Here is a 12468-nt window from a genome sequence, read left to right as displayed (position 1 = left end):
CGGTTAATTTTTTTTTTTTTTTTTTTTTTTTTATAACTTGTGATTTTGTTTTTAAAATGTCCTTTAGTTTCTAACTAAGGTGAGAGGAAAGAACTCCACAAGTAGTTTTAATGAAGTTAAAGTCATGATTTAACAGGGTGTTTTTATTTTTATTGCACAAAGACTGTGATTATAAGATGGTGGGAAAGAACTACCCATGCACTTTTAATTAAATTAAAGTCATAATATTACAGGGTATTTTTATCATTGTGACACAAAGACAGTGTATCTGTTGGTTATTACTGTTTCTGTAAAATCTGACTATATATTGATAAAGCTATTGGAAAATTTTAAGAACATAAAGGCATACAGTTTGGAAACATGATAGCTTCTAGGTAATTTTTAAACTTGATAAATTTTGGATTTATAAATGAATTTATAATGTACATATTAATTATTAATTGTATGTATCTATCTGTGTTTATTTGATTTTTGAACCCTCCTACATATCTTACAAAATTAATTGATAATTTACATGTAGGCTCTTGACCTGTCATAGAATGCAGGTGAAGAAACAAATGTTTTAAAGAATTGCAAGAAGTTCCTAAAATGGAGAGTTAGCAATAATCTGAATTCAAACTTAAACCCCAGTATGGGTAGGAAGATCAGAGGAGTTTTGTGGAGCTCTCAGGAATGAATTTATAGATTAATATGAAAATTAAAATAGACATGTATTTAACCCTTTCACAACAGGCCCCCTACAGTTTGCACAGGGGCATATATGAATTTCACTTGTGCAACAATACATACTAGAATTCTGAGATTTCTTGATATAGCCTCACAAAAACTAGTACAATTTTATTAAAGATTATAAGTATCTTGTACACAAAGAATGATATTATTTTAATTAAGTGTTTCTACTAAAAATATGTTATTTATCTATTGTAGTTATTTGCACTCAAACTTTTAATTCGAGTGCAAGGTGATTTTCATTTTAAATATAAAAATACTTTTCTTCATTTATAGTATTCATATTCGTTTGCATGATATCTAGCACCTCCTAAATGAATATCAAAAGTTTTTTAATGAAAATGTTTATATTTTATTTTTATATTCTCTACCTTATCACTAAGTGTATATATTATGATCAGCATACAGTGCAATGAAATGCTTAAAATTAAGAAATAAAAAAGTACATACCTTTTAATTTGTCATAGAATGTTTTAAAATATCTTCTTGTGGCTATACTAGTAATTTCAGGTCTTTTTCTTTTCACATATACTTAATTTTAATATCTTATTTTCCTTTTCTGTTCTTTACCTGTAATTATTCATCTCGGAACAAGTCAAAGGGGCCCTTGGGTTGTGATTCTAGTATCTTCAATAGAGATGTATAAGCCTTCTGCTAAGTTATCTTCCATGAGCACAAGATCTTTAGTCTTCAAAACTGATGGAAAGTATGATGTATATTTAAAAAAATGTTTAAACCTTTAAATTGTGCATCTTAAAAGCATAAATAATACATAATTAACTAAGATATAAAAGTAAGACCTAAATACAGTTTAACTGTCTCTATAACTATAACACATTTAGCTAAGAAAAACTGTAAGTGCTATTGGGGATCAAGCAGCCAACAATAATACGGGCATGTATAATAATACGTGTACCAGATAATGATATGTGTGTGTCAATTTCAGAATAACCATTGTTGGCTAATAACATAAAATGAGCTCCTTCTATTGATTATAAACATGTATATGTAGCTACTACATGTATGTTATAAAGCTCAAGCAAAAGTATAGAATGTGGGTGTGGCACTCATCAGAGGTTGACAAAATGTATTACTTGTTTTTACTCCATTTAACTGGAAGACTGAAATTTATGAGTCATAGGATAAATTACATACTTAATTATCTAGACATACATCTACAGGATTGGCATTATATGAATCAAGATAAGAAGTGTGAAAGTTTATATTTTTCATTGCTTGTGGGTTATGTGACAACACAAAAGTAAAGCTTAAGTATTTTTTAAAGGTTTCTTTTGAATTGAAATAAATAAAACTAATATAACATAAAACTTCCAATTATAACCTACATTATAATGTTAATTTCATTCACATACATTGACAGTAAAGTTGTTTTATTAAATTTTGAATGTATCTCAGTGACTTGTGTAGAAAAGTATTTATAGGGATAACCGTAGAAAATGTGTTTAGGTAGCATTCAAAATAATGTTACCCAATAAGAAATCAAAGTTGTTTTGGAGACTCTCAGGATCCATATCATGAAAATTAGCAAGAGAATGTTGATGGATGTTCAAAACAAAGTGTGCAAATTATATTATTGTTTCCCATGAAATTTTACAAGAAATTTATTGGTTTAATGGTGTTGCATTTTCAAATAGAATAAACTTATTCAAGTTTTAGAAGTACTTGAAAAAAATAAATTATTATTGTTATTATCATACACAGCTACCAAGATTAAAATATGAAGGATTGAACTACCCACCTCCAATACTTAGGCTTTTTAGTGCTTGGAGTGAAGACCCTCGGTATGTGTTACGTATAAATATATTTTTCTTTTTTACATTAAATGATGTAACTTGTGTGGTATTTTATATTACTAAAGTGTAACTGTGAAATTAAATATTTTTTCAATACATTGTTTTTGTTTTATAAGAAATAAGGTTTATTATATGACATAATTGTTTTATGTCCTATTGACTGAGATTGTTGGCATGTTTACAGAAAGAGGTAACAGCCTAATTAAAGTGGGAGTGATTATCACTAGCTCATACTTCAATGACAGTTGGAACAGATACTGAGATTGAAATGAAAGAGTGTTGTTTTTGTATATTATATGTGGAACAGAAATCTAATTGCAATTTATTATATTAAGAATATATTATTTTCAAACAGACTGTATTATTTAGTATTTCTTAAAAGCATTTCTACCTAGATCTGACCAAATAAATTTGTGTCAAGATTTTACCTGAATTTGCATCTTACCAAAAGTAATTTTAACATTATTGTGTTCATTTTGTTTACATGTTAAGTCTTTAGATGTAACTGTGACTTTTTTAACTTGCTTATTTATTTGTTTATGTTGTCTAGATAATTACATTGCTTACTATGAGTGTATGTGTGTGACTAGTTTCTTTAATTCAGCTTTAGGTGAACAGTATACACATAAATTTGACATAAAGCTATTCTTTTTCAGTTCAAGGTGAGCAGGTATATGTAGTAAAGATTAAAATTGTTTGTTTCTAATTTTCAGTCATACTACTGGTCATTTAAATAACAGCACTGAACTAAGTAGGCATTTCATGTTGATTATATCCATAAATCATCATGATAACTTTACTGTAGTAAAATGGTATAAAATTGTATTGGTCAACTATATTGTGATAAAATTACAATATTAAATGTGCATTTAAACTACTTATTTTACCTATATGATCACAACCTGATACATGTTAGATATAGAATATAGAACAAGCACATATTTTTAGAAGAGAGTAAACTGAGTTTTGTTGGCTGTGTGCTGGCAATCACAGACTTTTGAAAACTTAATTTTTTTCTTCCTCAGGTCTACCTACTACAGTAAATTTGACAACTTAAACAACAACATTACATACACATGTTCTATTTACTAGTAAGGTTGACAGCTTCAACTATGTTATATGCAAATTGTCTATTCACTAATAAAGTTGACAACTTGAACTGCAACAGCTTCAACTATGTTATATGCAAATTGTCTATTCACTAATAAAGTTGACAACTTGAACTGCAACATTGTGCACATATAATTGGTTTACACATATATCACGTAGCATTTAATTAATATAAGTAATAAAAATTTTAAACGACAATTATTTATTATTGCAAAACAAAGATATTTTGTAGCTTGTTTCAACCACATTTATTTCTGTCATCATCGTCATTTAATTATTAAAACTGGTATAACACTTATAGATTCTGCCTGATGATGACCAAAACAAATGTGGTCAAAACATATAGAAAGTCTGTTTTGAGACCATTGACAGTCTCAGAATAAAGTTTTTAAACTGTGTAATCAAAAATATTGATTGTGTGATTATATTATTACATACAAGTCTTTTCTTCACTATAGTAAAGTTGTGATTATTTTATTACATACAAGTCTTTTCTTCACTGTAATAAAGTTGACTCCTTTTACTCCAACATTAAATAGAAATGTTCTTTTTTACTAGTAAAGTTGACAGCTTTAACTACAACATTATATGCAACATCACTTAAATGTTCTATTCACTAGTAGAATGTTTCCCAAACTATGTTCCACGGAACAATGGTGTTCTGTCCAAGATTGATAGGTGCTCCATGAGAAAATCATGATTTTAATAAATTATTTAACAATTTTTGCATGATCATAACTTATTATGAAATATTTTTTTATGTATTAGAATTAGATAATATTGATTTCGCATTGAAGAAGAATTATAGAAGATGCCATATCTATTTTACATAATATCTTAGTGGAGATGTTTGTACCTAGAATATGCATAAAAATTTAAAAATTCAATAATATATAATTTGATTACATGAATAATATACAAATGTAGAGGGCGCTGCACATGCAACATACCCTCTACTGATATTTCATGTGTCTAGTGTTCCATAAGCTTTTACTCAGCTGAAAAGTGTTCTGTGGCCAAAAAAGTTTGGGAAATGCTGCACTAGTAAATTGAAGCTATAACTGCAAAGTTACATATATATGTTCTATTCTCTATAGTAAAATTGATAGTTGCAACTGAAATTGTCATATATTTGAGTGTTTGAAGTTGGCATTATTAGTGAATAGCTTTTGGAATAAAACATAGTTAAAGACTCAAGCTTATTGTGATTTATTCTAAAGCTGAACTTTAAGAAGAAATACATGACTTACTTCAATTTCCTTAAATGATGAGTTTGTTTTACATTTTTTTTAACTATGTGTATTTAGTCTTATTATGAATATTTATTCCTGACATTTCTGTAAACAACAAAGCTAAAATGGTGGTATTGTAATGGTTTTTGCATATTAATTATAGAATTACCAGAAGAGTTCCTACATATACATTAGGTTCAAAGATCTGACTTGGGATGTGTGGTGTAAAAAGATTGGGAAACACTATTAAGCAATTCAGAAATAATCACTATATTTTGAGTACGATTTGCACTTCTGAAATTATTAAACAAATGTAGAAGAAATAGCAACAAACCCAGGGAAAAATTCTTAGAGTTATGATTAAAGAGAAGAGAGTTAGCAGTAACAGAAGCTACACTGTACGAGTAGTATTTAAAATTAACCAAGGACTTTTGTATAGTTGGTTGAAGAATTAATAATAGATAATAAGGTGAAATTGAGTAAAAACTGAATAATTTGATTAACAAAAAAGAAGGAAAGTTTAAAAGATAAACTGAATAATAAGATCCCAGTCTCAGAAAATAAGTACAATAAATTACTGTCAAACCCTAAAGTTATTAACTTGTCAAATAAGAATGTGTCATCTAAACAAATGGAAATTTTATATTTAGGCTTACATTTTTCAGTTAACAAAAATTTTTAGTGAAAGATGACCTGATTGTATCAACAGAAGCATGTTTTAAAAGTGAATAATAGGATGAAGCATGCAGTTAGAACAGAAGTAGCCAATGAATTGCTGAACCAGAAGGGTAAACCTAAACTTAACTTAAGGAAGGATGAGTTAGAACAGTTACAAGCATTGAAGAAAAATCATAAAATTTTAATTAGTAAAGCAAATTTAGGTGGTCAAGTCATAATATTAGGTAAAAGGGTTTATGACAACAAAGTCAAAAAATTGTAAGAGGATAGTTCTTATGAACAAGTAAAAAAAGGACACCACCTCCATAGTTTATAATAGGTTAAAAATGACAGTTAAAAACTGTGCTATTTTGATACTACAAGAAAGGAAAGACTTCATCCCCTCAAGGTTCATTTTACCAAGATTTGTTGCTCTACCTAAAATCTACAAGATTGATATCCCCTTTCATCCAGTTGTGGACAATACAGGTTCATCATTTTATCCTTTATCAAAATTTGTCGGAAATGTTCATTTTTCATTAACTTTCAGGAATATACAGTAGGAAATTCGTTTGATTTTCTTTACAAAATCTTGCTGATAAATATAGAATTAATTGATAGATTAGTCTCTTTTGACATCCAGTTGTGGACAATACAGGTTCATCATTTTATCCTTTATCAAAATTTGTTGGAAATGTTCATTTTTCATTAACTTTCAGGAATATACAGTAGGAAATTCGTTTGATTTTCTTTACAAAATCTTGCTGATAAATATAGAATTAATTGATAGATTAGTCTCTTTTGACATTATGTCGCTGTTTATGAACATTCCAGTTAAGAAGGCTCTGGATTGCTTGGAAAATAGATTACTGGAGAGTAAGAAATTTTCTCTGCTTGAGGTGAACTACATTTTAAAGCTTACCCATGAGTGTATGTCAAATGCATATTTTAAGGCGGGAAATAAATATTTTAAACATATTAAAGGTTTAGTGATGGTGGTCTTATGTGAATTATTTATGTTCAATTTTGAAATGAAGATGTTTAGCACATCTGAGGTAAAACCTTTAGTGTGGTTAAGGTACGTAGATGACACGTTTTTAGTGTGGCAGAATGACGTTGGGACTTTATTAGAACTTGAAGAACATCTTAATTTGATCAGTCCTACCATCAAATTTACATTAGAGATGGAAAAAGAGGGTCAGCTTAATTGGACAATAGATGGCTCTCAACTTCTTTGTGGAAAGCCATTTTCTGTGGTGTTACCACCACGCAATAGATCGTGTCACCAATGGGCACAAAAACTATCCGCCTTTTCCACATTTCTGTTTAGAGCCTTAAAAATATGCACTTATGATTGTGATGTAAAAGCAGGGTTAAGTTTCTTAAAACGTGTTCTAGAGCTAGAGGACATAAACCCAAAAGTATTGATAGATTGCAGCATAAACATATCAATAAATTCAGAATGTTAGCATGTAAAGGTTATAGGAAAATGTAAAGTAGATAACCTGAGAGTTTGTTTACCATATGTTCAAGGCTTATCTACAAGAATAGATGATATAATGAAAAAATATATAGAATGTAGTGTAATATTCTGTTCGCATTGTAAATTAAATAATTTCACAAGTACAAAAGATAGAATAGACGAAATTGATAAATTTGGGATTTACAAAATTCCTTATATCTGTGGTTGATTTTATGTTGGCCAAACATGTAGTAATTTAAAATTCAGGATCAAGGAACATAAAAACGTGATAGAAGAATACAAAGTAAAGGAATTGATATTAGCAGAACATGTGGCAGAAACATCTTATGTTATAAACTGGAATAACACTAAGCTGATAAAACAGGTATAATTTAAAATTGAATTAAATATCAGAGAAACTATTGAAATTGAAAAAAATATCTTAACAAGAAAGCTGGTGAAATTCTAGAAATAATAAAGTACTGGACAGATGTGTTGTAACTCTGGGTAGTGTAAGTCTAGATGGGGTTATTGGTACGTAAATGATAATGTAGGTATATAAGTCCCAACCATGCCTTTGTTATTACTCCTGAAGATGGTGTCATAGGACAGTGAAACACGTGTAGAGTCTTTTTTATCGCAAGTCCCTCTTTTTAATAACTATTTATTGTGTAATAATGTTAACATTGTATTTTTTTTAATTGTAAATAGATATTTTACACAAATATCGTTTTAAGTCATTTGAATCAATATTTGACATTTTTTGGAATTACTATGCAACTGTATTTTTATCAAAAGCATTATACTAATCATCTATACTTGAAGATGATACATGTCACATATCTTGGAATATATTTTACTTTGAATAATTGGTTTCATTTGTTGCAGTTTAAGTAATCCATTATTTTTGTAGTTTTTTGTTTTTCAGATAATTTTTTTGACTTTTTTTTTCCTGTTAAAAGAGTAAAATTAGTATAACACTTACAGAAGCATAGTACTTAGTGAAATTTATTTTTGAAATTTTAAGCAAAACTGGTATTTATTTTTAGGTATTTTGCTCTGTTTTCAAAACATCATCCAGAAAACAAGGACCTGACTCCTTTGTCACATGTAATGTCCTTGTACATTGCTAACAAAGCTCAGCCAGTGGTTGTTGGTCTAATCACAAAGATGCTCAGCAATCTCCTGACACTGGTAGAGGATGCAGCAGAAAGTGAACACAGGTTGACCACTCTTGTTGTTAACAACTTGCTACCAATTTCAGAAACTCTTGAGCAACACTCACCAGAGAACGGTATGTGTTACATTACGTTCATTCAGTTCTACTGAGTAAAATTAGATTCCTTATGTTACCTTTTTGATGCATTACTTGTTTGAAATTTCAATACACAATTTTCAAGTAATTGTATGCATGTAATTGTTGAAACTGACACAGGTTACCCTTGCAGTATCTTCACAATCATACTCTTACTATATTGAAAATACTCTCATAAGCATAAACAAAATTTTCTTTTGGACTTCTTCTTCTTCTTCAGCTAAAAAATAAATCAAGAAATTCATAGAAAATGATTTGTAACCAAATGACTATCCTTATTCAACAGTAACTTGTAATTCATTTAAGGAATAAGCTTTATGAAAATAATTCTTGTCCACAATTGTTAAGTGGCAACAAAACTAAACTGGATAAAATGATTTGTATGTTTTGAAATTTAAACACATTTTGTGTTTGTCTATGTATTTATTTATAAAGCTTCTATCATGTGGCATATAAACTTGTTTGAAGTTTCCAAAGTTACCAAAAAAGAATGTAAGGCAATGAGATAGAAATAGGAGAAAGATACATTAAAACTTCTAAAGATAAAGGCTGTAAGTAAATTATGAAGGTGGATTAATACATCAGATCAGGCCTGAAAGTAAACATAAGCAGTTGGTTGTTTGGCAATCATTTAAACTTAGAAGCTGAACAAAACAAGAAAAAAAGATCATTGAAGAACAATACAGGTGAACTGTTTTTTTTTCTCTTTTTAACACAACTAACCAAACCATATGATAGGTTTATATAACACAATGATTAAGCAAAAATATTACTTTTTACAAAAGACTTGTATTTTTAGATTTTAAGTAATTCATATTTGCAAATGATATAAAGTGTGTTTTTTTATATTATTTAGCAGGTTTGGTATATGTACCAATGGCAAAAAAATTAATGCTGCTAAATTTGATCTTTTTTTCTTAAATAATTCACAGTAATAACATAGGTTTCCGATACAGTACATTACCTCTGCTCACAAAAATAGCTATTCTTGTTTAGTGTTGCCCTCTATATTCAATTTTTTTTTTATGCATCCTACAAGCCTTGAAGCTCTCACCAATCTGGAATTGACTGATTCCAATGTGTCTCGCATGCAAATCGTCATGCGACAACCCTCCATCAATAAAAGTGCAACATACTCTTTTGATGCATGTGACTCCCTCTATTCAATTCTACCGAACCATCACTTCTCGTTTGGCAGTAGTTGCATTGTAATGTTTAGTTTGTGCTCTCTTCAAGTGTTTTATTTTAATTTTTTTCCGTATCTTTGTACTAATTTCTCTCAACAAGTTTACTTTTTATTATACAATAATGATATTTATACTTGTTGAGTTATTCCGAGGTGGAATTGTTTTATAGTTCTACCTGGTTATAGAACTTATTACTTCATTACAAAAACTTTTTATTTTTTCTTCCAACACAGTTGTGTTTGGTTATTCATTTTGCATTATGAATTTTACGTTATCACTTTGAAGGGTATATGTTCTATCAGCACATTTACAAAGGCTTCATGTAGCAGTACTTTGCGGGAAGATTTTCGGCTTTACTTCATCGGGAGATTGATTGTTCAATGAGTTGACTTTCATTGGGCTTCACCTCAAGTTTGGGGCCCACACATTTTGACATACAGTCTGCCGACTTTGGAAAGATAAGACATTATACTTTTATGGTTTTTTAATAATTTTAATATTATTATCTTTATTTATTTGAGTTCTATAGCATCAGTTTTGTTAGATTGGTCAATACTCATAGTCCAGTTCAGGTTAAAGTTTTGCCTTAGTTGTGTCTTTTCTCCTATACCAGTGATACCAGGGTTCTTTGTTATTTTATGATTACCTGTAATTCATCTTACTGATATATCAATCATTTGTTTAACTGTATTGTTTTTCTTTCATACATCATGGCATACATAGATTATTGTTAATACACACTTATTTCATTTTATAAATTAATGTTTATTTCGTTTTCGTTATTATTTATTTTTTATACTTCTTCATATTAACTTGGTTTGTGTAGAAGCCTTGAGCCATGTCCAAACTAATTTCTTCCAGTATTATACATACATATTGTTAGGTTAAGAATTTTATTTTAGAGCTTCAGTGATATCCTTTTTCCTGCACTGTTTGATTAGGCTTAACACATGTATGTTATTTTCAGTTTACCTGTAGTTCTACTTACTGGTTAATCACTTATTAAGTTTAAATCTCGTTAGCCTAGTCTTAATAACTGTCTGTTAATGTTGGTTTACCTATGGTTATACTTTCGGGTTAATCAATAGTTAGGTTAACTATTTTGTTTTCTTCAACATATAACATGTATTACGTATGTTTATTTCACTACATAATTTCTTAAAATTGATTTCGTTTGATTTATTACCCTTATTATTACTTATTACCCTTAATATCATTTGTGTGGGCCCCTGGGCTACCTGCTCCCTATATTGCTCGCCTTCCTTCAATAATGGCTGAACCCATTTCAGATGGCCCAGATTTCCTCCACCTTATCATGGATTGCATTCCAGTCCTCTTCTGCAAAATCTGGTAGGTCCATCTCAGTTGTTTTTTTTTAAGACACGTTTCACAGTATATTTCCATTCTCCTATACTTTTTCATGATGATCTTTGTGTCTCTCTTTTTATAGTGGGTACTTGCAAACTTTGCCTTATACAGGCTTTAATTATTTTTGCCTTAGCTTCCCATCAGGCAGATTTTCTTCTTGATTTTATGTCCTTCGCATATCTGTTAATCCTATCCATTTTCTCCCCTACCTAGTTTTTCAAATTTGTATTACCCTATCTACTCTCCTACAAGTAATGTTTACCTTCCACTTCCTTTCTTAGGTGTTCCACCTATATTTAGGGATTTTTGTGGGAGACCTCCTCCTCTTTTCTCCCATGTTGGGGCATTTGCCATCTTCAGTTCTTTCCCCTCACACGTTGCTTCTTTACTTTTGGGATTTTCATGGGTAGGACACTGCTGTTTGCTTATGTCCTTATTGCTGATTGACTTTTCCATCCTATCACATATTCTCCCAAGGAGTGACATCTCAATGCTCCAAATTTTTGGTGGCTCTGCCTCCTGTAGGGTAATTCTCCACGTGAAGTTTTGAATTTTTTATCAATTCCAGGTAGTTACTTCTCTTGTTTTTGGTTTCTAGTTCTTCATCCACTTGCCCTGACTGTTGATACGTTCAGACAGGATTACATCCAGTTTATAACATTAGTTTTCTTCTCATTCCATAACTTTTTTCCCCCAAATGTTTGTTCATCCATATCACTCCAGTTCAGGTTTTTCTGATTGATCTTTCCTGTTTCAGCTTGATTTGTTTCCTTTATTCTGGATTGTTTTTGTTTTCTTCCACCTACATTTTCATGGCTCATGAGGTATATTTCTTTTGACTTTTTCATTTCTTACCATCTTCCACATTTTTTCTTAGTCTATTCCAGATGACCTTGTTTATCTAGTACATTCTGTGGGTTGCTTTATTGTTTTCAAGGCTTTTTTCTGTTGAATCTGAATCTATTTCCCAAAATATCCTTCCCTTACTCCACTGTTTTGTCTGTGATTTTTTTCCTTCCTCCTTGTCCCAATAGGTTTGAATTATGTTTCGATTGGCCTTTTATTCCTTTTCTTCTTCTTCGCATCATCAATACTGGTGTCTTTACTCCAATCATGTATCTCCCCTTTTCCCTACATATCAACCCTGTAGTGCATTGGAGGTACTTCGTCTGTTAAGCACTGGGACTACACCTCATACATTCATCTCCCATTATCTGCTTTGGGTAGCTGTTTTTTCCTTGTTGGGGTACCATCATCCACCTGTTTCCACCCTTCACTCGTTTGTGAGACTGTGACTGGGTAAGTTACATTTTAGTAGCTATACCTGTTATTTTTCAGGAGCATATCTGTTTTTCTTTATGGATCCCTCTTTGTCTCGAGTGGTGCCTGTCCACTTATACTTAAACTAGTCAAAGCTGCACTGTAAGACCATTATGACCTCACAATTATAATTCCATAGCCACTCAATGCTACACTGCTGAGATGGAGCATTCCACAAGATTGCTTGTAGGTTTATCCTCTCTGTATGTTTGCTAGATTACTTTGCCTATTCCGGACCCTACTCACCCATGAACTACATGAGTTAAAAAGAAGG

The 12468-nt window shown here is 30.4% G+C and overlaps 1 protein-coding gene across 1 annotated transcript in view; it reads left to right on the top strand.

Annotated features, from left to right (window-relative positions):
* LOC106457035 (small subunit processome component 20 homolog) overlaps positions 1-12468 on the top strand; it is a 184195-nt gene that overhangs the window by 77601 nt on the left and 94126 nt on the right. Inside the window, exons 29-30 of the mRNA XM_022382842.1 lie at positions 2452-2531; positions 8054-8298. Of these exons, the coding sequence (XP_022238550.1) occupies positions 2452-2531; positions 8054-8298 (325 nt within the window). The remainder of the gene's footprint in view (positions 1-2451; positions 2532-8053; positions 8299-12468) is intronic.

This window comes from Limulus polyphemus, unplaced genomic scaffold (genome assembly GCF_000517525.1).
Source record: "Limulus polyphemus unplaced genomic scaffold, Limulus_polyphemus-2.1.2 Scaffold284, whole genome shotgun sequence".
Classification (NCBI taxonomy): Eukaryota; Metazoa; Arthropoda; class Merostomata; order Xiphosura; family Limulidae; genus Limulus; species Limulus polyphemus.
The sequence above is the reverse complement of the archived record's forward strand: the minus strand, read 5'-3'. Positions and strand labels throughout refer to the sequence as shown.